This window comes from Melozone crissalis, unplaced genomic scaffold (assembly GCF_028551555.1).
Source record: "Melozone crissalis strain CALT ecotype California unplaced genomic scaffold, PUWL_Pcris_2 ptg000063l_1, whole genome shotgun sequence".
NCBI lineage: Eukaryota > Metazoa > Chordata > Aves > Passeriformes > Passerellidae > Melozone > Melozone crissalis.
In genome coordinates, this window is record NW_026535841.1 from 12,262,517 (window position 1) to 12,290,258 (window position 27,742).

The 27,742-nt window shown below is 41.5% G+C and overlaps 2 protein-coding genes across 4 annotated transcripts; both read left to right on the forward strand.

The window, feature by feature from the left end:
* The first annotated feature begins 559 nt into the window (after positions 1-559).
* On the forward strand, positions 560-14,628 carry RSRC2 (arginine and serine rich coiled-coil 2). Of its 2 annotated transcripts, none has more exons than XM_054288543.1 (10): positions 560-673; positions 3,128-3,284; positions 3,830-3,873; positions 6,488-6,678; positions 7,602-7,745; positions 11,068-11,190; positions 11,287-11,366; positions 11,916-12,148; positions 13,589-13,678; positions 13,969-14,628. In XM_054288543.1, the coding sequence occupies exons 1-10, from the start codon at positions 668-670 to the stop codon at positions 14,146-14,148; spliced, it is 1,248 nt and encodes a 415-aa protein (XP_054144518.1). In that variant the 5' UTR covers positions 560-667; the 3' UTR covers positions 14,149-14,628. The 2 variants fall into 2 exon arrangements, with proteins under 2 accessions (XP_054144518.1, XP_054144519.1); XM_054288544.1 differs by lacking the exon at positions 560-673 and adding an exon at positions 4,787-4,864 and having other exon boundaries at positions 3,268-3,284; positions 6,466-6,678.
* A 468-nt stretch (positions 14,629-15,096) lies between these two features.
* ZCCHC8 (zinc finger CCHC-type containing 8) lies at positions 15,097-27,334 on the forward strand. 2 transcript variants are annotated; one of them, XM_054288891.1, is made up of 15 exons: positions 15,097-15,265; positions 16,058-16,100; positions 16,714-16,788; positions 17,279-17,384; positions 18,039-18,116; positions 18,414-18,517; positions 19,796-19,861; positions 20,825-20,888; positions 21,001-21,143; positions 21,818-21,960; positions 22,939-23,054; positions 23,742-23,825; positions 24,286-24,400; positions 25,111-26,692; positions 27,262-27,334. In XM_054288891.1, the coding sequence occupies exons 1-14, from the start codon at positions 15,097-15,099 to the stop codon at positions 25,911-25,913; spliced, it is 2,109 nt and encodes a 702-aa protein (XP_054144866.1). In that variant the 3' UTR covers positions 25,914-26,692; positions 27,262-27,334. The 2 variants fall into 2 exon arrangements, with proteins under 2 accessions (XP_054144866.1, XP_054144867.1); XM_054288892.1 differs by having other exon boundaries at positions 20,828-20,888.
* The last annotated feature ends 408 nt before the right edge of the window (positions 27,335-27,742 follow it).

Consider the following 27,742-nt stretch of genomic DNA (forward strand, 5'->3'; position numbering starts at 1 on the left):
CAGGGACCCCCATGCCCTGCCCTCAGAGAGCCCTGCACCTGACAGGGTGACAAACCCTGCCCACAGGGACCCCAGTCCCTCACTGCGGCTGTGACATCGCTATTTCCAGAGGGACCCCTCACCCGTGACACTCTCGTCCCCTCAGGGACCCCGATCCCCTCACCGGTGACACTCCCGTCCCCTCAGGTACCCCGATCCTCTCAGCGGTGACACTCCCGTCCCCTCAGGTACCCCGATCCCCTCACCGGTGACACTCCCGTCCCCTCAGGTACCCCGATCCTCTCACCGGTGACACTCCCGTCCCCTCGGGGACTCCGCTCCCCTCACCGGTGACACTCCCGTCCCCTCAGGAACCCCGATCCCCTCACCGGTGACACTCCCGTCCCCTCGGGGCTCCCCTGACCGCGCCCCCTCGTTCTCTCCCGGGTTTCAATTTGGCGGGAGCCGGGACAGGCTCAACGGGTCGCGGCTGCGGCCAAACCTCCTCGAACGCGAAGGCGCCTCCCCGGCCCATAACGCCCCGCGCTCCCCCGCGCTCCCCCCCGCGCCACATCCGGGCACCCGCGCTGAGGGCGGGCGGGGCCGCGCGATCGCCGTGGCCGCGCAGCCGAGCGAGGTCGAGCCCTGCGAGGACGTTGCTGAGGGGCGGCGGTCCGGGCCCTCGATCATGGCGGTGAGCGGCGGTCGCTGCCGGGTTTTGGGGCGAGGGTGGCGGGGAAGGGGCTGTGGGGAGCAGAGCCGGAGAGGGCCCTGTCGGGAGCCGTGTGCGCGGAGGCACAAAATGGCGCCCGCCGCGCCTTGGGCTGCGGCGCCATGATGGGCTCGGGGAGGGGCGGCCGCGCTGCTCCCGGCGCTTCCATCCCCGTCTCCAGAAGTTTCTGGTTCGTTCCTCGGGACTTGGGGAGAGGAGAAGACTCGCTGGGACTGAGCCCTGGTGGATCCGTGGCTGTGGGGAGCAGTGCTGTGGTTGTACTGGCGTTTTTCGTGGGGACTGTGGGGCGAAGCTTCCCTGTGAGGGGAGCGACCCGGTGTCTGGGCCGTGCTAAATTTTCCTTTCTCTACTTTTCTTCGCTCTTTTTCTTTGTGTTTGGTCACAGGCTTTTTTGCATTCAATCGATTCGCTTCTATTCTGTTTTTTATGGTTAATATCGATGGGAAACGCCTCTGCTGTAGTTACCACTATCCTTCATGTTCAAGCAGCGTTTAAGAGTGGTTTTATTTTCTCTGAAAAAAATTTGTGGTCTGGTAGAGTACAAAAATATTTCGCCTCTAATTGTGTTGAAGAATCAGTAAGAGTTACCAAAGAGTTAACCTAAAGCGGTCAATTTTTTCAAAAGTTGTTAAACAGTTTTGAGTGCAAAAAAATCCCCAAAACCAAAAAAAAAAAACAACAAACAAGCAGGGCTGGAAAGTGAGCAAACTTTTTAAAACTCACTTTAAGCATTTTGCGGTGTCTAATCTGGTAATTAAAGTTCTTTTGAAAGTTTGATCAGTGGTGAAACAGAGCCAGGGGGACTTTAAACTTCTGGAGAAAATTGATTCTTATATAACGATTTTTAATTTTTTTGTTATATAACTTACACCGTTAAGAGGAAGGTACATTTTTCTGTCAAAGGACTTTAATTATTATTACTTTGTTTTTACACTTTAAGATGCTACTACTGCATTTAGAGATTTCCTCTGAAGTGTAGGTGAGGGGCTTATTCAAGGTAACACTGAGCCAGTCTGAGAGCTGAGAATAATCTCAGTGAATTCTGTCAGGTTTTTAATTGCTGTTTTTTCTTTAGCACAGATTTCCCTGAGGTGCAGAGCACAAGGGCACTAAAGAGCAGCACTGTGTAAATAATGGCATTGGTAGCCTTGGAAATCGCGGCAATGGGCTCAGTTTCACTTGGGATAGTGTGTTTGAAATCCCACCTGATTTACACTCAGAGCTGATATTCTTGTTCTTCTCAAGTCACTTCACAATGTAAACAATAGTAGCTGAAATATAAATCCAAATATTTACCTGTAGGGTGTCATGAAGTGTGCTATTAGCACACAGTGTATTAGTGGCAGTTTGTGGAGATTTAAGACAAAGTAGCTGCTTTATTTTCAAATCTGTGGATATAAATGAGCGTTTGAGAGGGCAAACCATTGGCAAACCATTCTACCATTGCAGCTGGTGGAAAACTGCAAGTTCAAGTCCTCTGCTATATAAATTGTCTCTCTGAATAGCAGTTCTGGGCCAGATGATGTCCTTAGTGACATCTTCTGCAGCCCCACGATTTCCAGGAGTTTTGGTTATGGCTGGTTCAGAGGAGATCAGAGCAGGAGCAGTGGAGCTGTGAGATCATTCCTCAGAGCCCATTCACCCTCTCAGTGTGTGCTGCTCACTCTGTTCCTTTCAGGGCACTGTGCACTCCCTGTACTCATTTACCCCTCACACGTTGAGTCACAGAGTACCTTGATTTCACAAAATTAGGTTTTGGGTTTAATCCTCCTAGATCAAGGTTTAGAAAGAGCGAAGGGAACATCTTGGTTTTCATTATCTGGTAAAAATGGGATCTTGGAGCAGGTGTCAGTGACCTGTGTGTGGTCTCCTACAAATAAATCTTTTTGCAGAGATGCTGTTGAGGTGTTTCCTCATTCCAGAGTGAGCTGTCTAACCCTAATGCCCCTTTCTGCATTTCCCTTCAGAGTTCATTCTATGCTTCAGAACTCTCTGGGGATTTTGTGCCTCAGTAATGCCCGAACTTTTCACTCAGATCTGTTGGGACAGCACTGACCTTAAGTAATCCTGGTCATGGAAATGCTAAAAAGTGATTGACCTCCAAACACCATTTAGAGAAAACTCTGCCTCAGAGTTTGGTGTTGCTGATACTCTCAGAAGTACATGGGAAAAGTAAAGTACAGTTAATTGTAATGAGAAAGTAAAATATGAACTTCATATCAGTTCTCTTTATTAAAATCTTGAATAATCAATCTGTATGCAGTTGCACAGTTCACTACAAGTCTATAAAGCTATTACCTAAGCATGGGGTGAACACAACATTGGCTTAACAAAAAAAAAAATTACATGTCTCTTTTTTTCCTTGGTTTTCAGTCCTAAGGTTCTGTTTCTTGTCAATGCTGTCCTTGTCTATAGGGTAGTGATACAGAACGAGATGGAGTAGTCCCAGAAAAGTCCTCTCCAGAAAGAGAGAAGAAAAAGGAACAGTCAGATGCCTCCAGTTCCCCCAGAACATCAAAGCATCACTACTCGAGATCGCGCTCACGCTCCAGGGAGAGGAGGCGGAAATCAGGTACGGCCTCGATGGGGGCAGATTCTTGGGCAGCTGAATTCCCTCAGAAACAATTTTGGGAAAACAGACAGACTTAGCCCTAGTAACTTGTTAGAATTGGGGAATAAATGGATCTACTAACTTTTGGGGTGTATCCTAAATATTGAAACTGTTGAGGGAAAAGGTCTTATCAGTGTTGAGGGGATCAGGGAGGGAGGACACGTCAGAGCACACCAAACAGGAAACTGTCCCGTTTTGTTTCATTTTGATTAGATAAGCATAGGCTGGAACACTTTTGCATAGTTGTAACAATAAGGTTACTTGGCAGAAGAACATGATTGCAGTGTGATGTGGGTTAGTTTTTCACTGTCAGAGCTTAAATAAATGCAAAGCACTGGGACTAACAGCCAGAGTTTGCTTTCTGCACTAAATAGTGCTGTTTGTCTTTTAAATCTTTATAAATCCATCCCTTCAAGGGATGGAATAACTGAAAGGAGCTAGAAAGGTTATAGCCAGGTGATCTTTTCTTTATCTTGGTAAATGACAGTAAATGTTTTCTTCTGCAGACACTGAAGGAAGAAAGCACAGAAGCCGGAGCAGAAGCAAAGAGGTAATTAACACTTTGTAGCGTTTAGGTAATTGTACATCTTAAAAAGTATCTTGTAGTAATGCACATATGTGTAAGCTTATATAAATGACTTTATGGTAAGTACAAGAAATTGAGAACTTTAAGCTTAAAAATGGATATGGAGAGCCTTTCATAGTGAAGCATGATTGCAGCCATCATGTTGACAAGGTAATAGTTTTATAGAAAATGCTTTCAGAAACTAGTAACTTAATTTCTTTCTTTTTTTTTTTCTTTAAATTTTTGTGGAAACATCCAAAAGAGAGAGTTCATGTGGAGAAGTAGAATGGTGTTCTTGAACACTTTTACAGAGCTTCCATTATCCAAAAGCCTTGGGTGGCCTTGTTCCTGGTCAGTGTTCAGGACTTTGAATAATACATACCTGTCTGCTTAGGTGTATTAAAATTAATTTGCCATCGGACTGAGCTCTGTTTATTGCATCCTTTAATTGTAAAGGCTGTCATGGCTTGACAAACAAGCTGAGTCAGCTGGAAATGCGACAGTAGCAGCAAAAATTTCAGAGGGCTGTCTCTTAAAATAAATGAATAAGTGTGTGTGTGAATATATAGGGGAGTGAGAAGAGACAGCATCAATAATGCCTTAAAAATAACTGGCTCACACACCAGAGAAGAGCTGAAACAAGCAAAGCAGGAGCATCAAAATAGTCATAAAGAAGCTTAAGCCATGTGGGGCACCAGGCTGGAACAGATAAGGCACTTTATAACTTTATAACCTCAAACCCGGGTCAGGAACTTCTCCTCCCCCCATTCCAATGGAAGCTCTGTTAAAAAAAGGAAAAAAAAAAAAAAGGAAAGAAAAATCTAGGCGAATTTTTGTGAAATTGAATAATCTATTGTCTAGCTCACATGATAACATTTCTATAATAAATCATACTCAGCGTGCTAATGCGCGAAGAGACTGAACTGAAGACGCTGCAGACTCAGATAGCAAAATTATAAGCCTACTTCATGATAAGGTAACTATTAGTCATTCAAACTCATATTTCCCTTAAAAATATCTTAAATCCGTTATGGGATATAATGGTGGTTTTATTACTAAGTGTGTGTCTGGAAAATGTGATTAAAAAACAAATTCTAAGACTCTTTAATTATTAAAAAAAAAAAGGTGTTTAAAATGCTGTCCAGTGCTTTGCCAGGCTGTTGGATCTAATCTTACACAATTTATGTAGCAGCTTTTAAGTTTTGCAGAGTGAACAGATGAGAAATGATCTCCCACAGTAGATGTACTGTTGTCATTCTTTTGCAAGATTAAGCTTTGTCTGTAGACTAAATGCTGAATATCAGTAATTCTTCTTAGTATGTATGTGAGAACAACTGCTTAAATAAATACATACTTAAAATTAGTGTACAGGTAACCTCAGATGTAAGAACTGATTATTAAAGGAGCTAAGAATAAAATGCTGTGAAAGCAGAAAAATTGTGTAATATTCTTGCTTACTTGAAGAACAGTAATCAAATGTATTTAGAAATGGGTACATAATAATAAAGAATTAGGCTTGGGCAAATGGGTAAAAACCAATTACAGCATCTTCTCCAGACTCATTTGAGAGAGAGTTCAGATGGAAGAAAAGATTTTATGAATAGTTAACACATTTAGATAAGCAAGAAAACCAAACAAACAACTTCTGAGTAATTGGGATTTATCTAAAGTGAATGTATCGTGCTTAGTTTGTGACTTGAGCAGAGCATTATTTAAACATAAGACTCAAGTGGGCTATGCTTTTGTGCCAGAAAGGTTTCAAAACACACTGGATATATTAAGAAAGGGTGTTGATGTCACGACTTAGTCTCTGAGGAAAGCACTGGCAAAAATCAGACCTGACCTTGCTAAATATTTTTGGCATTGCAGCTATAAAAAGGAATCTTTTTTTTTTTTTAATGAGGCACTGCAGGAAGGAATTGCGGTATAGTGGAGCAGCAAATCTGTAATTTAAAACTACTGTGGGAAGTCTGAGTGGTGCATGTTCATTTGAAATACTAAAAATGGGATGTCAGCCATGTAAATTATCACTTTGCTTTGTAAAAACTGTTGGAAGTTACTGAAGAAAGTTTTGCTCTAGAAAATAATAACCTAATGATGACTTGAAGGTTTTTTTGGTTCTAAAAGCAAAATAGTTTGTCTGGAACTGCGTGTGGATTTTAGTAACTTTCTACATGGAAAGCTCAGGCAAATAGTAAATAATCACTGCAGCTGTGTTTATATGTATATGCATATTCATAAATTGTCAGGTTCTTTAAGATAGGTCCTTAAGTGCTTGGAATGGAGGCAGTAATGAAATGACAGATTTTTTGTTACAATGCTGTGAGTCTCATATGGAAGCACTGTAAAGATACCTGGATGGATACCTTAAAAATCCTTTCTAGACAGTGGGAGGAGGGAAAAGGGGGAAAATGATAGTGTGCATTTACAGCTTTGGGTAGTTGGTGGCATTAGGTAAAGCAGCTGTGGCTCATGATTGAGTCACACTCCTAAGGTTACTAATGTTGCATCACAACTTAGCATTTTTATCTTCTGATACCCATACTAACTCTCTTTGTTGCACTATTTTCCTGAAAGAACCAACTTCTTCTTAAAACAGGCAAGAAGACATGAATCCAAAGAGAAGTCCTCCAAGAAGCACAAATCTGAAGATCACAATGACAAAGAGCATTCTTCTGACAAGGGAAGAGATAGCCTAAATTCATCTGAAAATGGTGAGGAGAGGCATAAACGCAAAGAGAGAAAGTCATCCAGAGGGAGGAGCCATTCCAGATCCAGGTCTCGGGAAAGGTGAGTTGGTGCATGTGATTGTTGTGTGAGTGCATTTCCAAAATCCATCTTTGGAATTACTGAAGAGTTCCATTCCTGACCTCATGTAAGGCATCAGTTCATATTGCATGTTTCACTTTTCACTGGGTAGTGCATTTGTAGATAAGTTGTTTTGCAGATTACTTTGAAATAAAAGTACACAATTGCAGTAAGACTTTATATAGGGATGTGTTTTGCACTTAAATTGGTATAGAAAATACTAAACAGATTATTAAATTTACCTTATTGTCAGTGACAGGAAAGCAAATACACCTTACAGTGACATGGCTCTTTACCTCCTAAATCAAGAGCTTCCTCACAGGGAGTGCTGGCCAATCCTTGCCTGGTAGCCCACCCAGCATGTTCTGAGGGTAGGAAAATTCCTGGGACAAGCAGGCTGCTGCCAGCAGAGCTTCTCCCTGTGTAGCTGAGGGATGTGCAGCAGACAGGGTAGCAGGAACAAGCTTTGGCTCATGACAGGCTCAGGGACTGGAGGTGACTCTCAGGCTGCACCTTGGGCACCTCTTCCCAAAGGTCTGGAATACCACGGAGAGGAACAGGGTTGTGTTGCCTTGGATTTAAGACTCCTACATAGATTAGTTTGGCTTTGTGTTTGTTTTGAGGTGTACACTTTAATGAACAACTAAAAATAGCAATATTGATTATTTACAGAAACTCTGCAGCTCAGTTGTGGCTGGCAGTGGGCTTTGGTTCCTTTCCCATTTCATCCTTCAGACCTACACCTTAACCTGTTCTGGGCATGAGCATTTCCATGTGTAGTGTGCATTCTCCCCACCCTGCCTGATGCATTTCACCCTGTGGTGGTGATCCCATGTGTGAGTCCCTAAGTACAAACTGCATTTGGACACGGGAACAGGTGTGAGAGTTCTGGGCGTGTGTTTCAGACGCCATCGGAGCAGAAGCCGCGATAGGAAAAAATCCCGATCCCGCAGCAGAGAGAGAAAGCGCCGGATCCGATCCCGCTCTAGGTCAAGGTCTAGACACAGACACAGGAGCAGAAGTAAAAGCAGAACTAGGAGCAGAAGCAGGTAAGTGTTACCTATGGTGGGCTGATGGGATGGGTTCACCAGTTCGTGTCTGTTCAGTGCAGTTAAATGAGTTTGGCTTTTTCTCATCTGTACTGAGAGCAGGTTCAGGACTGGGCACTTTGCTTGGTCTTACAGAGACATTTGTCCTGGGCAGCTGAAGTGTCTCAAGCTTTTGGCTTTTCATAGTGTGACTTCTTGTTAGCAGTAGTGTTTAGGTGAGAAACGAAGAAGACTATTCGGGTGACCTTTCCTGTGTTTGATACAATAGTAGTGTCCTTGGCATACTGCTGTATTTATCCCTTCAGTTTGTGTGCATATGGTAAAAGGAAAGTTTATCTGGGAATCATTGGCTGTCAGAGCAGATAACACAGTTCAGAAGCTAATTCTGATCAGCTCCACAAAGGCAACTTATTTTTTCTGTGAAGTTGCAATTGGTGTGGTGCTAAAATAAATTTTGATTCAGATTTTTTCTGATATGAATGTACTCTTCAGTGTTAGTGATTACCAGCTCCTCTTAGTCAAGTGCAGCTTGAGAATATTTATCACATTAATTTTTCTCCCTAAGTGCTTCGATTTCTTCCTTAAATTCTAGAAGCACTTGATCCAGGCACTTACTGGCTTGGTCTGGGTCTGTTTGACAGAGTTGAGTTTCCATACCTCACCTGGGATATGCTGGAGTTGCCATTTTCATCTCTGTGTAGCAGTTAATGGTTTTCAATACTGATAATGCATTCAGTATTTTGGTGTAGAGTCTCTGTATCACCTTTGCATTCTTAATGCCCTGTAAGATTTTCTCAATGGTGAAGCTGAAATAAACTTAATGACTGCTACAGATATTTTGTTGAAAGTAATTTGAATGAAAATCAGTGTCCCTGCAGAGCTGCTAGAAAGTGTTGACTGTTCCAGTTCTCTCAATAGTGTTTTCACCAGAATATTTTTAATTGTTCTATGACTGGTTATGACTACTCAGCATTACAGTGGAACATTGGAGTCTTAACCATCACACTCGTGTAATGCTGCAGCATCCCTTGTGAAAGTGTTCAGAAGATTTACCTTTCTGAAGAAGTAGTTGAATTCCCTGGTTTGTGTCATGTTTTTGACATGCACTTGGTACCAAACATTGAGCTGGGGTGAGTAGAGCTGGGTCTGCAGTTGGTACAGTTACTTGTGTTCAATGGATGGTGTTTAAGCTGCATTCAGCATGTTATGCAAGGCTTCAGCTCCCTGTTTTTTCCAGTTATTGTAGATAATGTGCTCTGTTTAAAAGTCACTTTGAACATTGTGTGTAATGGCTTCATGAAAACTTCACGTCCCAGAATAGATTTTGGTTTCTGTAGTGGAATTCAAGTTGCCTGAAACAGAACATCAGATGTGGGAAGAAAAAGTAAGGGATAGTTATAGCTTAGGAATTTCTCTAGCTGGAAACAGGCCTTGGGATGCTGGAGGACATACTGCAAGAATCCTTTTGTTTTAAGTTGTGTTTGTGGCTCACAAATCCTAGAGGATGGAGGTAAATGAGACATAAGTCTTTTTTACTTGGAGCTAGAACACTTCAAGTTCAGAGCTTGAAGTCTGGTAAAGAAAGTGACTTATGGGGCAGTCCTCAAGGCAAACTGCACAAGCCAGAACAATGTGGTGTGGAAATCTACCTGCTAAAACTCACCTGTGAAGGGAATTCATCATTCCTGACATGCAGTTTTTGTTGTGTTACAGTGAGCAGGCTGTGACAGAAGCATTTGTAAATAGCAGAGCTTGACCTTCTCCTGATGGTTCTTTGCGTAATCTCAGGCTCAGATTTTCAGGGGATTTGTTTCATGGGCATTTAAAGCAGTCTTTTGGTTTGTGAGTGCATGAAACCTCCTGGCAGTTCTGCAGTGGTTTGGCTCTGATTAAGTGCTAGGTGGAAAAGGTGACAGCAGCTGCTTGTTTCAAATGGAAATACTTCAATAGAAAAGCTCAAATATTTATTTCCTTGATATTTACCAGTGCAGTAAAGCATCACAGACCAAAGACAAGACCAAGCAACCATAGTCAGCACGGCAAAAATGAAGGTATCTTTGAAACAGGCTTTACATCTTATCTCAGGAATGCAGATCTGTCACTGCCCAGTGCCTGAATCTGCATCTTGCCATCTTCTCTGAAAAGATAAGTCTTGCCTCCTTTGTATTCTACCAGATTTGTCATGTAAACAAGGATCCTTTTGTAACTTCAGTCTGCATCTCATGATGTTTGTAGATGCTGCCCTGGTACAGAAGAAAGAGAATATCTGCATGCCATGGAAAGTGGCTGTTGTCAAGTTAACCATTATCCCCAGTTAGCTGTTGCCCCAAATGAGTGATAATAACATTTAAGTTAAAAAATGACAGAAACACCTTTGTGCATCTCAACTTATGATTATGGCAAATCTGGGAGAAGTGTGAGTGATAGGAGTGATATCTCCTTTAAATTAACCCTTGTTGAGCACTTCCAGTGTGTGTGACTCCTTTGTTTGAAACACCAGTGTCAGAGGCTTAAACTGGGATAAACCCTTATCTCCTGTACTGCAGATACTGATGATCCTGGCACACAGAACTGCTGCTCATAGCATTTTTATGTGTTTTGGGTGGCTGTTGTTTAGATGGGATTAGATATAGATGTCCTAAGAATGTCTCCTGCTTGGAAGGAGGTGGGGAGAAGGTTAGTGAAGAAGAGTTGAACTGAATGTTTGGTATTTTACTTAAAAATACATTTTAACTGTGTTCTTTTCAGATGCTCAGGCTCCAGGTAATTCATGCTTCAGAGTTCTCTTCCCTAGAGAAACCCAAGACAAATCACATGTTCAGCTTAGTAGAGTCCCTCAAAGCACATTTAGGGAAGAGGATACAGAGGGGAGAGTAGTAGTAATTTCCTGAAGTGCTACTCCACTTCTTAAATGGGGCCTCTTCAAAATGCTTCTTATTAACATAATTACAGTGCTTTGAGGTCTCTTATGGTTTTAAAACATTCTTCTAGCTTGATTCATTCAAGTTCTCTTGCAGTTTTGACCAGAAATTAGATGGTTTTCCTCAGGATTTAGAATCTCTAGAGCACATCTATTTTTTCTGAACACTGAGTATGAGAGGGAAAATGAATACCCAGAATTGCACATTCTGTTACAGCTGGAAATCTTCACTTTTACCTCCGTGTTCTTACAAGGCAACTGTTGCAGTACAAACTCTCTGAAAGCTTGAGAGTTCCAAATGAATCATAAAGCAAATTTTCAGTGCTGTGATCAAATACTTTATGAAATATTAAGCTGCATGTGTACCTTCATTGTTTTAGCAACTGTTAAATTTGGTTACAGAGAGCGAAAGAAGAGAATTGAAAAGCCCCGAAGGTTCAGCAGGAGCCACAGCCGGAGTCCGAGCCCGCCGCCGTTCCGGGGACGGAACACAGCTATGGATGCACAGGAGGCCTTAGCCAGAAGGTCAGAAATTGGGGTGATTTTGATAATATGTGATGTGAATAACTTCCTGGTGTTGATTTTTCATGTGTAAATATTTTTATTTTTGTGTATCTCTAGGCTGGAAAGAGCAAAGAAATTGCAAGAACAGAGAGAGAAGGAAATGGTTGAAAAACAGAAGCAACAGGAAATGGCTGCAGGTAGTGTTTGTGTATGAATTCCTGAGCAGTAGCATGAGTGGAAGATAGATGGGCTTATGTTACAGGAGTGTTGCAATCTTACCCAACATATAGACAGGTTGTCTTAATGGAATTGTTAATAAGAAAAACAACAAGAACTAGAAAATATTTTTAAAAAACAAAACTAAAAATAAGAAGCAAAACCCCAACAAAAATGATTGGGATTTCTTATTGCTTACTGAATGTGCAAGAAAAATGTTGTGTGTTTGGCTGTTAAGTGATCTCATGATGGCCATTGGGCTGCTCTTTGCTCAGGGGTGTTTAGAACCACAAAGTGCTTTATTTCACTTGGAGTTTCTGGTTTACTAAAACTCCTGAAGACATGTTCCTTAGTTGAGAAATCACATCTCACTTGTTACCTGTGCACTTCCATCTTCTATTGAAGGGAAGTGTTTGGGTGGTTTGGGTTTTTTGTTTGTTTCTGGGGCAGGTTGGTGGTTGGCTTTTGTTTGTGTTGGTTTTTTCCCCAAAATCCCAAGTTCTTCCTGACAAGTTCCCTTTGTTCCTCAGCGGCCGCAGCCACGGGAGGCTCCGTCATCAACGTGGCCGCTCTGCTGGCCTCGGGGACACAGGTGACCCCTCAGATTGCCATGGCAGCTCAGATGGCAGCACTCCAGGCCAAGGCACTGGCAGAGACTGGCATAGCTGTGCCCAGCTATTACAACCCTGCAGCAGTGAACCCCATGAAATTTGCTGAGCAAGAGAAGAAGCGGAAGATGCTTTGGCAAGGCAAAAAGGAAGGGGTAATGTTGGCTTTTCTTACCTTTTAACTTCAGTCTGCATTTCATGATGTTTGTACATGCTGCCCAGGTTCCAGACAGAAGAAAGAATATCTGCATGCCATGGAAAGTGGCTGTTGTCAAGTTAGCCATTATCCTCAGTTAGCTGTTGCCCCAAATGAGTGATAATAACATTTAAATTAAAAAAATACAGAAACACCTTTGTGCATCTCAGCTTACTGCTTATGGCAAATCTGGGAAAAGTGTTTGGGAACACTTGTTTGGGAATATCTTGCACTCAGTTTAAGAATGCTAGTGAGTGTTACTTCCAGCTTTCGTATCTCTTCTCTTAGCAAGTTTAGACATCAGCCTGAAATAAAACTTAAGTAAAACTAGGAGTTGGACTTTGATGATCCTTGTGGGTCCCTTCCAACTCAGAATATTCTGTGATTTAGGAGTGAAAGGACTAAGGTAATTATTCCTTCAGTGATAAATGGTTGTGACACAAGACTCAAGGAAACCCTGAATGTCATAAAGCTTCAGAGGTATAGTTGGATCATAGTGTCATTTTTGTGAGTTTACCTACAGCTTGTAACTAAACATCAAACCCAGGTGGTCTCCCTTTACTGGGAGGGGATGGCTGAGGTATGGAATGTGTAACCCCTCCTTTCTGGGACTGTAGAGATTTCTCATGTGATGGTTGTGTCCTCTCCAATTGCAAATTTCAAAGGCAAGGCTGTTGACCTTGCTGGTAACATCTCAGGAGCAGAGTAATGCAATATTAACCCTAACAAAAGCCATAAATACAAATAAGCCTTCAGGCTTTTGTGCTCTGTCAAATGCCTTTGCAATTAGTGAAGTGAGAAAGGCACCTGTGGCAGTTGCTATTTCAGAAAGTTGCTGGATTTCAGTAGAGCTTTTACCTGCTGATACTGTGGAAAAAATGTCCACTTTAATATTTGTGGTTTTGTCTTTTGTTAGTCTGGTAAAGAGGTGTTTGTTAGACTGTTTCCATCTTGCAGCAGTTACACAACAAGCTCCCTTACCTTTACAGACTGTTCCCTAAGATGTGACAAACAAACCAGTTTCCATGGCAATGGTGGGAGACAAAAGGGAGGGCAGGAGAACCCTGAGGGCTCTCTGGGCACTTATTCCTGAATTGTGCTGGATATTGATCAACTGCAGTAAACAAATTCATTTTTCCCTAATTTTGAATTCCAACCAAGCTTCCAGACCTTTGGAAATGCCAAAGGAAGGAACATTCCTGTGTTTTGAACATTATGGTTAGGAAAGTTTCCCTCACAAAGAGCTTCTGTGAGGATGCTGCAGGAGGAATGTCAGACTTGGAAACCTTTTACTTCCAGCTGTGGTACAGAATGGATTTGTCTCCTGCATTGCTCTGTTGTGCTATTAATGGAATCTTATGTAAAAATGTGACACTTTTTATTTTTTAAATCTGAACAGGACAAATCGCAGTCTGCAGAAATATGGGAAAAACTAAATTTTGGAAACAAGGACCAAAATGTTAAATTCAGAAAACTGATGGGCATTAAGGTAAAGAATCCTGAATATGTAATTAAGTTGATTAATTGCTAGATAATGATTTCACTTTCTATTTTAGTGTACCTTATCCAGTAAAGGTTCTAAGTTAACCTGATGTAGTTAAGAGCTTTTAAGTATTTCAATATAATTAAAAAATCAACTGAGTGAAGGCCTGTGTGTTTCTTGAGAGAGAAGATCTGCACTAGAATGTTGCAGCAATAAACCCAAACGCTTGAATTGTTACTTTTGTAAGAATTTGTGAACCTCACCTGCCAGAGCTGATGTTTGTGTTGTGTTTCCAGAGCGAGGATGAAGCTGGCTGCAGCTCCGTGGATGAGGAGAGTTACAAAACCCTGAAGCAGCAGGAGGAGGTGTTCAGAAATCTGGATGCACAGTATGAAATGGCCAGATCACAGACTCACACACAAAGAGGAATGGGATTGGGGTTCACGTCTTCCATGCGAGGAATGGATGCAGTTTGAAAAATGAAAAACAAACAAACAAAAAAGGCTGTTTTGAAGTTTGAGACTGTGGAAGGTTCTTGTTCACATGTTGGGTCCTTGTTCACCAAAAAGCTAGCATTCTAGCTTGCATGGGTGTTGCATTGACTTTAATTTATTGAAAAATACAATTTTTTTTGTAAATATCAGATTAGTGATACTGGTGTTAGTGTTGTAATCAGGTTATACCCACTTCCATTAAACTTGACAGAACTAGAGGAGGACAGTATTTTTTAGTTAAAGTTCTACTTTTCAAACCAAGCAGCAGATGGGAAGAGCTCATACATGGATATTTCGTGTCCACTGTCTTGTGTACTTTTGTACTTTAACCTTGTACAGTTATTTTCAATTCTTGAAACATGAAAGAAACATTGTGTAGATGTTATTTAGCGGTCTGGGCCAAAAGGCACATAATCCAGTGCAAAAAAACTGGTTAATAATAAAGACATTTTTTTTCTCTAAGGTCATATAGTAATTTGTCCTTTGGGCCGAACTCCCATAAATAATTTAAGAGAAGGGAAAAGTGAAGGAGGTTTTGCTTTGGTTCTTTTGAAGTAGGATTTGCCTAAAATACTGCAGTGAAGGGCCTTGCTGCAGATGCCCTGTTTCAAATACTTTTACCCTGCACGCTGCTCTCTCCACCGCTCACCGGTTCTCAGAAGAGGAAGGAAAACTCCAAAATCGGGAGCGGTGCCGGTTCTGGAGGCAGGAACGCGTCCTCCATTGTGAGTACGACAAGCGCTGCGGTGCCGCCTCAGCACCGCGCCGCATACACCTCCCAGCGTGCACCGCGCCTCTCAGCCCTCTGACTCTGCGGCCCACCGCCCCGGTGCACGCTGGGAGTTGATGTCCGCGGCATTTATAGTCCCGCCCGCCCCGCGTTTCCCGCCGCCCTTTGCCCCCCGCCCCGCCCTTCCTGCGGCGGCCAAGATGGCGGCGGAGGTGGACTTCGGGGACCGCGAGCTCTTCGGGCAGCTGGAGGGCGAGCCCGGGCCGCCCTCGCCGCCCGCCCTGGAGGAGCCGGAGCCGGACCCGCTGCTGCAGCTCTACGAGCGGCTGCGCGACCGCGACGAGACGGTGCAGCGGCTGCGGGCGGAGAATATCCTGGCGGGAGCGCAGGGCCCGCGGCGGGGCGGGGGAAGGCGGGCGCGCCGCCGCTGCCGGTTCCCTTCCGGGCCAGCCCGTCCCGGCCCTCAGGGGGCTTCGGCTGCTCCCTGGGCTCTGTGGGAGCGAACCCTCGGTCTCCGCCGGGGCACAGGGGGAGAGGGCTGAGCTGGGTGGGGAGGGAGCTCCTGGTGCTCCCGGGCTCCCTCAGAGCACGTTCTCTCTCCATAGAAACTTTTATCCCAGAGCGGCCGGGACCGCCCCGCGATGCGGGGCTGGCTGTTGAAACGGCTCTCACTGAATCCCTGCGTTCTACCTTTTAATTCGGCTATAAATAATTACAAATAGTTGAATTGTGACGGGTTCTCTAAAGGGTTTTTGGGTCTGCTGCTGCAGCAGAGTGGAATCTGAAGGGTGTTATGATTTAGTGCCCATTTACAAGTACACGTGTACTACCATTGCCTTTATTTTGGTGATGATCACATTCATAATTTCATTTTAAAATAAAATATTACGAATCTGTTAATATAATCATTGCATGTAATGAATGGCACTATTTGGATTGTCACAGCTAGTCCTCTTTTCATTTGTAGTTTTTTTCTTTTTTCTAGTTTATTGTGTTTCTCCAACAACAGGTGAATTTTTAAATAATCCCCTGTGCACTGAAAGGGAAGGACCAAAAGCCTAATTATTGTTCTGTGAAATTCTTGCTCGGTGTTTTCTTGCTTGCTTTGGGTGTGGGTTTGTGCTTTCCAAAGAAAATCATAGTCCTTAACAATCAGTTAACATCAGGAACTTAAAAGGAAGCTGAGAATTCTGACTCGTCCTAGGTATGTTAATGCTGACTTGAAACACTGAATGAATTACATAGAATATATTTATTTATATTGTGTATATAAATAGAGTTCTAAGATACAAGCGGTCTGTGTTAACAATCTGCCACATCTTGTTTCCATGTCCCAAACCTTGCTCAGGTCTAGGCTTCTAAAATGCCATTCCAGTTCCTGAATAGCAGGAACTCAGTTGGTGTTGCTGTAACTTTTATTTATTTGTGTTTATCTGTTTAATGAAACTCACTTGGTCTTCAGGGAAGCAGTTTTAATGTATAAGTTCAGCAGTGAGGAAAAATTACATTCAAATGGTTGAATGAATCTTAGTTAGAAGATTGTGTAAGTTTATTGAAACAACAATGGCAGGAAGAGAATTCTGTTCATACAGAATTAAATATTTCTGTAGTGTGGAGGATGTTTAGTTCTCCTTCCACCTCACACCAACCTGCTTTGCTCAAAAGCATAATTTCTGTTTAACAGGATAGGGACTTTTTAAAAATACAGATTTTGTGTTGACCAGACCTTCCTCCCTCTGTGGGGTCCAGCCTGAGCTGTGATAAAATTGGTGAGGAATATTTACTGTACCCATTGTCTGTGTTCTATGCTGTTCTAGTGGCATCTCAGTGGAAAACCCCAAAGTTGATGGACCTCTGTTGCAGATTTTATTTATGAACAATGTCATTACTAAGTAAGTATGAAAAAACAACCCTGACAGGAAATGGGGGCTTTTTTGTTTGTTTGGATCTAACAGTGCTGTGCCCAATTTGTAGATGTAGCTTTTATTCAATAACATAAACTATTGAAAGCTTGGAGTGGAGGAAGGATAATGGGCAGGATAACAAGAGTTCTGTTCATTGGCAATATCTGCTTTTACCATGAAATGAGAGGGAACTTCCAGGAACTTGGAGTGAGTCTGAAGAGCAACTTGAATTTCAGGAGTGCTGTGGGTAAAATAGAAGAAATTAACCTTTCCCTGCCTCTGAGTAGATTTTTTTGCCACATTCAGGTGCTCTCAAATATCAGATTGCATTTGTGTTGGTGGGGGTTGAGAGGGGGGCAAAAAAAGAATTGGATTTTTCCCTTTTCTGAGTTATTTACTAAATAAGTGCTTAAGAAAAGACATGTCTGCCCTTTGTTTCAGCCTTGCTCATGTCTCATCTCTCTCTACTTCATCCCAGGCGATATCATCAAGAAATTGAAGATTTTATTTGTAGTTTAGTTCAAAAATATGAAGAGCAGAAGAAAAGTGAACAAGAAAAATCACACTTGAATGCTAAGCCACAGGTACTTTAAAACTCACATTGTTACAGAATGTTTCTTCTCCATCTCTGTAATGAGAATATTGAAATATTGCACTGTTAAACAGTGACAAAAATCAAATTAAGTAGATGTCAAACAAATGTTTTAAACTGTTTGTTCCAAAAATAGAGACAAAGCAAAGATCCTTTCTGCCCAATTTTCTTCTTGAAAATTTTCCCTAGTTAAATTTCAGTGAAAGAAAATTGGTTTAAATAATTAAGAAGAACGCTTAATGTACCTTCTTCTGATAGTGTTTGGCCCAACTCCAAGTATGTATGAGAAAACAGATGAACAACAACAGAATCTGAAAATTTGCACTTTCTCCCCCTGGTTTAAAATTTTGATTCCTTACTCAGCATTCACTTTGAGTAAAAGGATGGAATGGCACATTTCTCTCTATCTTTCCCTTTGCTTTTTTGGTGAGAATGAAAGTGTAATTTTGCAGTGTATTTCTCATCAAGAAAGCCTTGGAAAGGAGCTGTGTTGTGCTTTGGGCTGTGGGAAGCTTCATGCCTGGCATGGACATCTCCATCCTGCTGCTGGTGCAAGGACAGAAGCTGAACCCCAATTCTGTGCCTTTTACATCACTAATTCAGGTTGATTTCAGTGAATTATTTTTATTTTTGCTTTTCCTGTCAGCCCTCCAGTGTTGTTTTGGAAGAGGACTGTAAAGGAACCAGCTCAAGTTCTGCTAAAAAAGTGAAAGAAGCTTTTAGTGTAAGTTTTGGACTGTGATCTTCATTCTCCACATTCAATGTACACTGCCATTCAAATAAGGTTTCCTAACTGCTGTTATTACACTGATAAATTAAATTTAAATTCAGCATGTTTGGGCTACATCATTGCAAAAAAAAGTTATTTGTACACATTTAGGCTTGTGTTAATTGTAAATTCTTACAGAATGGGGGAGTAAAAACCTGAAAGTATTTCAAGCAGTGTAAATTTATAGAAATGCTACCAATCTCACCTAAATACTGACACATTTCTGACAATTCTCTGACTTTTTTTCTGCAGGTTGTAGGAAGTGTTCTGTATTTTACCAATTTTTGTCTCGATAAACTGGGACAGCCTATTTTAAATGAGAATCCACAGCTGACAGAAGGATGGGAAATACCTAAGTATCCTGTTTGCTAAAACACCTTTCTTTTTGCCATGTGTCAAATCCAAAGAATTCCAGTGGGTAAATTGAACTCAAATTCTCTTCAGTGGATTTTGTGTGTTTCTAGCAAAGCCATACCAGGCATTGTAGATGGGATGATTTAATGGGTCATTAATGGCTTTTTAACTCCAAACAAATAAGGATTTTGGTATCATTGATTTGCTGATTGCTAGCCTGAGAGTGAATGCTTTATCCCCATAAACACATGTTGTGAATTTAGGGATTTCCTTGGCCAGTCCCCAATCAGGTTTGGAATGACAGCTCATTGCAGATTGAATAAGTATTCTCCCTCCATAAAATCCATTCTTTGGGAGAAGAAAATGCTTTGGGAAACTCCAACGTGCTGTGAAATGCTTTTTCCCAAATATGAGAGCTAGAGGGGAAGTCTTTTATTAAAATTTAATTAAGGTGTGCTCTTAACATGCATCCATTTAAAGTTGGTTCCTTGTTAAAGTGAATGTTTGGCTTTTTAAAGCCAATGTTGGAAAAGTGGAATTGAGGGAAATGCTGAAGAAGTTGGGAAATCTTGAAATGTTTTTAGTATTGATGTCTTTTATGACAAAAGGAATTGGACAAGAAATTTCTCAAGTAACATCATCCCCCCTGGCTCCCAGTGTTGCTGGAAAGACTCAGGAGAAGAAGCAGTTTCAGAGTTCATTTCTGTAATATCCAGTTTGTAATCAAGGTCATGTCAGTGTTAGAAAATTATTTATATATGAACACAAATTGCAAATTCACAATCTCCCAACCTCTGGGTGAAGGAATTAGATTCCTAATGGGAATTTCTCCTTTAATGCCACCTTAAGTGTGGCTGAAGTGACTCTGAGTGAAATGGTTCATCAGGCACTGGCTTCTAAACCACCCAAGTCCTGCTCTCAGTGAACCTGTCAGTTTGAAACTCTCTCAAAATGTGGCTTAATAAGGTTACTGTGAAACATTTCAGAATTATTATCTGGAAATTTCTACCTGTAAACAAGAGGGTTGTAGTTTTAGCAAGTGTTGATAAAGTATTGGATAGAAATTTGTAGGAGGAAACAGCATAAGCTCATCTTAATAAATACTTTATGGTAGATAATATTTTATAGTTTATACCCAGGAGTTCATGTCAAGGACCCATTTGTAATTTAATGCAGATGAGTCAGTGTTCTGTTCAAAGCACTATTATGTCTTGATTGGTATTTTAAACAAAATTGAAATTTTGCTTCATCCAGTAGCAGTTCCTTATTGAAATCTAAAGATATCAGCAAGTTTTCAGCCAGATTCTCTCCCTAGATGGACAAGAAATACAAGTAAAACCCAAAAGGTTTGTATTATTCTTAAATGTAAAATTTTGAGCTGAAAAATTCAGATGCACTCTGTGATTATTGCCCAGTTAATAAACCTTTGGACATACTTGAGCAATATTTAAATTTAAACTAAATAAGCCAGAGCTGAGCATTGCAGTCAGTGAATCTGTCTTTTTATTGAGTTTCTTTAGGAAGGGCCTAAAGTCAGTGTGTGAAAACTTTCTGAATTTTTATACTTAGTTCTTCTGTTTCTTGTCACTTTAGTGCTTGGTTTGTCATCCTTGCACTGGTCATGGTTACTGTTCTGTAGAACAATTTCTGACTTATTTGATAGATTTTTAAGACAGACTGATCTGAGAGTTGATGGTGCAGTTTCTATGGGAGGTCAGAAGTGAAGGAAATTCAGTTTCCAGCTGGAGTTACCTTGGACTTGTGCCACACTTTTTGTCTCCACTTCTGATTCCCATCCTAATTCAGTAAAAATGAATGCTCAGACAATCAATCTTCCTCTAAAATCTTGGTATTTCACCCCAGTAATATTGCAAATGTTTCCTGCCATGGTGTGAATTTGCAAGGGAGATTTAAGTTGAAGCCAGCTGCAGTTCCATTCCAGTTTTCAGTGCAGTTTCACAAAATTAATTACTTGAAACTGTGGGCCAGGACTTTCCAAAGAAAGTTGTGCTCTGCTGTTTGTTTCTACTGATTCCCAGCGGGAGGAATCAGACCTCTGGTGATGCCATTTCCTATTTCCCTCTGCCCTTTCCTCATTTCCCACGTTCTCCTTAGCACTGTGAAATCAGCAATATTCTCTATTTAATGATTGAAATAAGTTTAAAAGAAGCACATGACATCAGCAGTCTTTGCTTTTGATTTTGTCTTTCTCAAGTCTAAACCTTAAAATCTGTCAAGAATGAAAACAATTAGGTGTATTTAACATTGCAGAGTTGTTTTCAGGTTTAATTATTTGTCCATTTTTCAAGCAGGCCCAAACCTCACTGTTTCAATTGTGGTTCTGAAGACCATCAAATGAAGGATTGCCCAAAGGTAAAGTCAGCAGTGTTCCACAGTCTGCTGCTCTCCAGGCTTTGTGTGGGGTGAAGGACTCATCAATTGTGAGTTGTCCAACTCTAAACTTGCCAATTGTGTTGTCTTTAAGCCACGAAATGCAGCTCGTATAAACGAGAAGAGAAAGGAGTTTTTGGAAGCTTGTGGGGATTCGAGCAATCAGAATTTTCAGCAGCGTTACCATGCAGAAGAAGTAGAAGAGAGGTTTGGAAAATTTAAGCCAGGAGTAATTAGGTATCTCTTTTCTTTCCATTTGCTTTTCTGGAATACCTCTTCTGCCTTTGGAGTGCCAGATTTTAATTGCTAGAGTTTATTAAGTCCACCTGCTGCTCTTAACTATTATGTTAGAATTTGCTGAATAGAATTTAAATAAATTGTAGAGCTGTCTTTCAAATGAAAACTCACTGCTGGCTTGACAGTCCTACCCTTTCTCTAATGCAGGGTGATAAATAGTACTCTTTGACTTTTCAAATCGTATTATGTTCCTACTAAAAATGTATTCCAAAGTCTGCAGATTTTGAGCTTTGAGTGTCCCTTCCTCTCTATTCAAAATGTTCAGAGAAATCATGGGATTGTGTGGCAGTCCCCAAAAAAATCACCACTAAGTTCAGTGTCAAGGTCCACCCTTCCTGTTGATAGCTGCAGTCAAGGCCATGAGTCAGAAGCAGTAGGTCAAGTGTGTTATTCTTGGTGTAGAATTAATTCTAATAAAATGTTTAAGGATATCAGCAAGGCAGAAAGTTCTGTTTAATATCAGAACTGTTTTTCACTTATATCTGGGATGGAAATGCAACACACTTTGACCTACAACTCACTGAAAACTCCACAAAACATTCATAACCTTTTTGTCACCGACTGAGGGATTTTTCTGGGTGACATTTTGTTTTCTGTTTGTTTCCTTGGCTCAGTGAGGTCCTGCAGGATGCCCTGGGTGTGACAGACAAGAGCCTGCCCCCGTTCATTTACCGCATGCGGCAGCTGGGCTACCCCCCGGGCTGGCTCAAGGAGGCCGAGATGGAGCACTCAGGACTGGCTCTGTACGATGGCAAAGGTGAGAAATGTGGGGATGGAGCACTCAGGGCTGGCTCTGTACGATGGCAAAGGTGAGAAATGTGGGACTGGAGCACTCAGGGCTGGCTCTGTATGATGGCAGAGGTGAGAAATGTGGGGCTGGAGCACTCAGAGCTGGGATGGAGCACTCAGGGCTGGCTCTGTGCAATGGCAAAGGTGAGAAATGTGGGGCTGAGATGGAGCACTCAGGGCTGGCTCCGTACGATGGCAAAGGTGAGCAATTTGAGGCTGGGATGCAGCTTTACCATGAGGCTCTGTGCTGGCTGCATCCTCCTCAGGAGATAATAAATTAACTGGTTTGTAAACCTTCCTCGTGGAAAAGATGCAAATCAATAAAATATTTTTACATGTTCTATTCATATAAAAATGCACCTTTTATCAACTCTGTCCTGGTTCAGGGCAAATTTTGGAGAGAATCCCCAAAGGTTCTCCCCCCTTCATTCTCTGGAACAAGTCTTAAAGGTGCAAAGCTTATTGTTCAGCATAAACAGAACAAGACAGCTGGGGATAAAAGCATCATATAGTCAACCTAGGACATGGTTCTTGTCCAATTTCCTCTCCCTTTTTCTTTTTTCCTGGAAGAAGCAATAGCCCTCAGTAAATTACTGTTACACAGGAATAAAATCACCAGCAAGCAAATAAAACATTTCTTGGAACCCAGCTTCAGTAACTTAGCAGCTTTTTGCTAATGAGCATTATTTATGCTGCATCTCACAGCAGTCCTGATGCCAAATTTGAGGGTGGCAATGGTACATGAAGAGCAGCTGTGCAGGAATACCCAGTTTGGTTTCTGGGAAGGCTTCATGCCTGTATCTGATGCATTTGGTCACTGTTCCTGCCTCTCTGGATTTCAGAACCTTCTATCAATACTTCCATTCCAAACTCCTGCTCTTAAATCCTGTGGATTTTTCCAGTGGTGTTCTTAATAAACATCAATAATAATTCTATTCCATTATAGGTGAAGTTGAAGCAGAAGATGAGGGCTCTCCCAAGCCCAGACGTGTCACTTATGATGTGTCCAAGCTGGTGAATTACCCAGGCTTTAACATATCCACTCCCAGTGGGATCCCAGATGTAAGTAGCTGTTCTCTGCCTTCTGAATGTGCTGAGGGACAGAAACTCCTTTTAACCAAGAGTAAATGTTTTATATCTGCATCTGACAGATTCCCTTTAAGAGTCTCTTCTTTTTAAGCCCTTAATTACATTTGTAATTAATGTGACAACTGATACTTGTCATGATTCTTATCCTGGGGTCTGGCAGTGCTTCTGTGGGCATTATTTCCATTATGAGATCAATAGCTTGGTATTTTTTAAGCACAAAACTTCTCACATGAATGTCTTTTTTTCCCTTGGAATATGAAAATCACTGTCTGTGTTTCCATAATTATAATTTTGATTATAAAAAATTATATCAGTCAGTGCACAACTTCTGCCAAGCTCTGTAACAACTGGAATTAAACAAGTGATAGCAAAGAGCTACATGGTGGGTGCCTTCTTAAGCACAGAGCACACAAGAAATCCCCTTTGGCTGCTGCACTTTCATCTTCAAAAGCATTTTAACCTCCTGTCAGTGAATCCCATCACTGCTCTGAGTGCCTGAGCATTAAAAAGAAGCACTTGTGCATTTGCACCTTTACATTTGCCCATTTAGTTGCCTCCAAATGTGTTTTTTCATTCAGTGTTATTAACCAAAGTTCTGTTATTAACAAACCATACGCAACATTATTTCTCTTTTCTCTTTTTTTTTTCCTTTTGCTGTAGGAGTGGCAGATGTTTGGTTCCATCCCCATGCAGCCATCTCAACAGAAGGATGTTTTTGCTCACTACCTTTCTAATTATCAGGAGGTGAATATATCTCCTTGTTATTGAAAAAAAAAATGTTGTCTTTTAGTTAGTGTAGGTCTTGATGATTTCTTGTTTGTATCTTCTTTCTGCACAAGGGGACAGACTTTTTATTAAAGACACTAGTGAGGGTGAAATGCTCATCTGGCTTATCTGTTTTAACAAAAAATGGCTTCATGTTTAAAATGATTTCCATTATTTCACTTAATATAAGCAGATCCCAGTTGTGCAAAGATTTGTGAGCAGTTTGGAAAAAAATTGCCACGAATTTACAGTTCCAGACTCCCCTAATAAATGAGAAGCTTGGTTTCCATTGCCATGGCATCCCTCAAATGTCAGTGTTTACACACTGGTCCCCAGTGATTGCATAGTTAGAAAATTGCTTCAATTCTTACAGCTGGAAATGTTAATTTGTACAGTATAATACTGATTCTTTTTGGTTTTGGGGATAATTTCTCTGCAGCCAAGTCCCAAATCCAGCAGCAAAAGGGCTGCACCTCAGTCCAAGTCTCGTCATTCCAAACGAGCCAGAGAAGACACTTCAGAGGTGGCAGCAGCTGACATGGACCTGGACTCTGGTACAGTCACTCTGATTTTTGCTTTTCCTAGTTCCAACTTTTATTTTCAAAATAACTTGCTCTGAATTGAAATGTGAGAGTTTAAAGGAGAAGCCAATGTGTAGTATTTTAGTGGTAATTAAAGGCAGTATTGACAGAACCAGCAGTGTCCCACTGCAGTGGCATTTGCTGTGATTGTCATTGTGGTTTTTATATCTTCTAATGTCAAGCAGGAGGTTTCAGGTGTGCTCAGAGCAATTGCAATGTTCAGTTAAAAATTCTGATCTCTTTACTCCAGGACCATCCTAAAGAAACTTCTGTTAAGACCCCCAAATCCCTAAATATTTGCATGAAAAACCAGAAATTTCCAAGCTTACAGCTTCTTAAAAATGAGGCAAACTCAAAGAGGTTAAGTGTTAGAGCAGCTGGAGAAACTTCTGGCTTTCCTTTTGAAATCTGCCATGAGGAGTCCTTCAATGTGTCTCAGTGCAGAATGGGTTTGTTCTTAATACCTTCAAGAGTAATTTTTTTTCCTTAAATGGCTGGCAGAGTTAAAATCTCAAAAAAAGTATATTTGGTGGATATGAAAACCCTCACAAAGCTTGTTCTGTCTCAGCTGAAAACCAAGGCTGAGACGACATAAATCTGGTAGTTAATCAGAACATTGGCACTTTGAATCTTGTCCTGGTCAGATTTCAGGTTCTAAAAGATGTCTTTTAATCTCTTTCTAGATCTGGAAGGAGCACAGAGATCTCAAACTCCCAACAGTTTTCAGTTCCAGCCTCCTCTGCCCCCTGGATCTCCATCCATGTCCACTCCTCCCCCTGTGCCCCAAGGAACGCCCCCACTGACCCCCCCCCAGCCCTCCTCACCCAGCCCCTCTGCCCTGCCCAGGACTGCCCCAGCACCCAGCTCTGCCAGTGACAGCCCCCAGCCCAAAATAGTGGACTCAGTGATGGATGAGGACACCCTGACCCTGGAGGAGCTGGAGGAGCAGCAGAGGTTAATCTGGGCAGCTCTGGAGCAGGCAGAGAGCACCAACAGTGACTCTGATATTCCTGTGGACACACCTTTAACTGGCAATTCCCTGACTTCATCACCAGCCAGGAATGAAGCAGATCTGGTTGCAGAAGTCAGGTCACCTGAGAAAGTGATCTCAGTGGAAACAGAGCTTTGTGACATCAGTGAGCAGATCCCAGAAAATGAACATTCTCTGACCAGCCCCAATCTAGAGGACAATTTGCTTGACTTGAAGGAAAATCCTGATAATGCAGTTTCTGAGGGGCTGCTGGATGACACCCTGCCTGCTGCCACCCCTGAGGTCAATGAGGGGGAAAACACAGCTGGTAATAAAATGCCCACAAGCACTGGATCATCTGTGAAAAAATCTGGACTTGTTCCTGACATGAGCAAGTTTGCTGAAGGCATCACACCATTTGAGTTTGAAAACATGGCAGAATCAACTGGGGTTTATCTACGGATAAGAAGCCTGTTAAAAAATTCCCCAAGAAACCAGCAAAAGAAAAAGACTTAAATCTTAATTGGTCTTTTGTTTTGTTATATCCAAATCCCTTCTGTTTCCCCAGCAGTTTTACAAACTCAGAGAACCTCCCTCATCTTATGGGAAAGAGAAAATCTTGACAAATGCAGGTCTGCCCTGTTCTTCCTTGGTACTGAAGTCAGTGCAGCTTTCCATCTTGACCAGGACCACCAGTGCAGGCAGCAAATGTAGAATTTTCCCAAATTGCAAGCTCCCACTAAGGAATAACAGGACTGATGATTTGTTAAGACCATTTTATTTGCCAATACTCAAGACTCTAAAATGCAGAGTTTGTGGTTTGGTGTTCATTATTTTGGCTAAGATTTATATTGTCCTTGAGTTTCAGGTGGATTGGTGATTTTTTTAATATCTGTCCTTTGTACAATAATCTATACTTTATACATTTTGCTAATTATCCTGTAGATAAGTTTAATATATTCTGAATGTTTTTAAAAAGGTCTGATGTCAAGATTTCCCACATCAAAGTCCTGGCAATTGGAAGAAAATAATTGGGGATTACAATGCTATTTTCACCATTTCAAGTATTTTTATAAATTATTTATGTGGGTCTGTTTTAATTGCCACTGTATCTTTTGTAGCATTGTCCTTCATGTAAACTTGCTGTACAGACATGTTCGTGGTTGTCTACAGAGGTTTAATAAATGAGCTTTTAGCTAAAGAGCTTTTAATTGGAGTCCTGAAGCAGCACAATGCTGGTTTTTGAAAATCAGCTGCTGAAGAAAAGTTGGGAAAACAAGCTGAACAAAATAAGGGTGAGTATAGTGAAATATTTTAGGAAGGGCCACAACTGTCAGCTTCAGGTTTTCTTAATCAAGAAACTGTTAAAATTCTCTTAGCTCCTTAAACAGAACCTTGCCATACCATTCAGTTTTCATAATCAGAAGAGCTGCCCACTTCTGAATGGTTAGAAATGTTGTAATCATGCTGATTAATTGCTCTAACACTTTTCTTTCCTTCTTGTCTCGGGAGGGAGCTGTGGCTGAAGTGGCTGCACCTTGTTCGGTTGCCAAGAGAGGGAGCACTAGATTGATGTAAGCATTTGTCCTTCCTGAAATGCAGGAAAAGTCTCCCCAACCAAGTGTAAAGTAGAGTAAATCAGGTCTTTAACAAAAAACTTGTGAAGGGGAATGTCCATAGGATAATGTTAGAGACTGAACTTAATTCTTTCAAATTCTCAGCTTTGCATTTAATGCATATTGCCCAAAGATCTTTAACATACATGACACTGGTACACTCTGCATTTGAATCTCAATGAGAACCTCAGGTTTTTTGCAGTTAAAGCCTTTATTATTTCTCTTTTGTTTCTCCCTAAACTTTACAGGAAGGCAAAACCAAAGCACCTTCATGTGTGAATTCTGAGAGGCTGAAAAATCTTTTTGCAGCATTTACCAGTTGAGTTTATTTGGTTGCACTTGGAAAGCAAGTCAAGGTAAATGTTCATCATATGTTCTAAAATGAATGGCGTTTTCCTTCCTAATTTATAGGAGAAATAGTATTTTTATAACAGGAGTGGACAACAAAATAATGTGCTGTTTCTACCTTCTACACAAATTTTCTTTAGAAAACTGCTCTGTTGGGAAGCAAAGAGGTCTGGCACTTTCTGCTCCTCCTCCTTCCATGGAGTTAAAAGCAGTAATGACAGTTTACAGCAGCCTTTGTGTGCTGCACCTTTGCCACGTGGGTGACCAAGGGATGCAGGCAGGAGGTGATGATTGCCAGTGCACACCTTCTGGGTGTGTTGTGCAGCTCATGTTTGAAACATGCAGTTCTCTCACCACACCTTCAAGATCTGCTTTTAATGG

Coding starts and splice junctions, on each gene's coding strand:
- RSRC2 (XM_054288543.1), top strand. Junction 3,285..3,829: donor GGAGAGGAGGCGGAAATCAG/GTACGGCCTCGA, acceptor TTTCTTCTGCAG/ACACTGAAGGAAGAAAGCAC. Junction 3,874..6,487: donor GCCGGAGCAGAAGCAAAGAG/GTAATTAACACT, acceptor TTCTTAAAACAG/GCAAGAAGACATGAATCCAA.
- ZCCHC8 (XM_054288891.1), top strand. CDS start 15,097: ATGGCGGCGGAGGTGGACTTCGGGGACCGCGAGCTCTTCGGGCAGCTG. Junction 23,055..23,741: donor CTCCCAGTGGGATCCCAGAT/GTAAGTAGCTGT, acceptor CTTTTGCTGTAG/GAGTGGCAGATGTTTGGTTC. Junction 24,401..25,110: donor TGACATGGACCTGGACTCTG/GTACAGTCACTC, acceptor ATCTCTTTCTAG/ATCTGGAAGGAGCACAGAGA.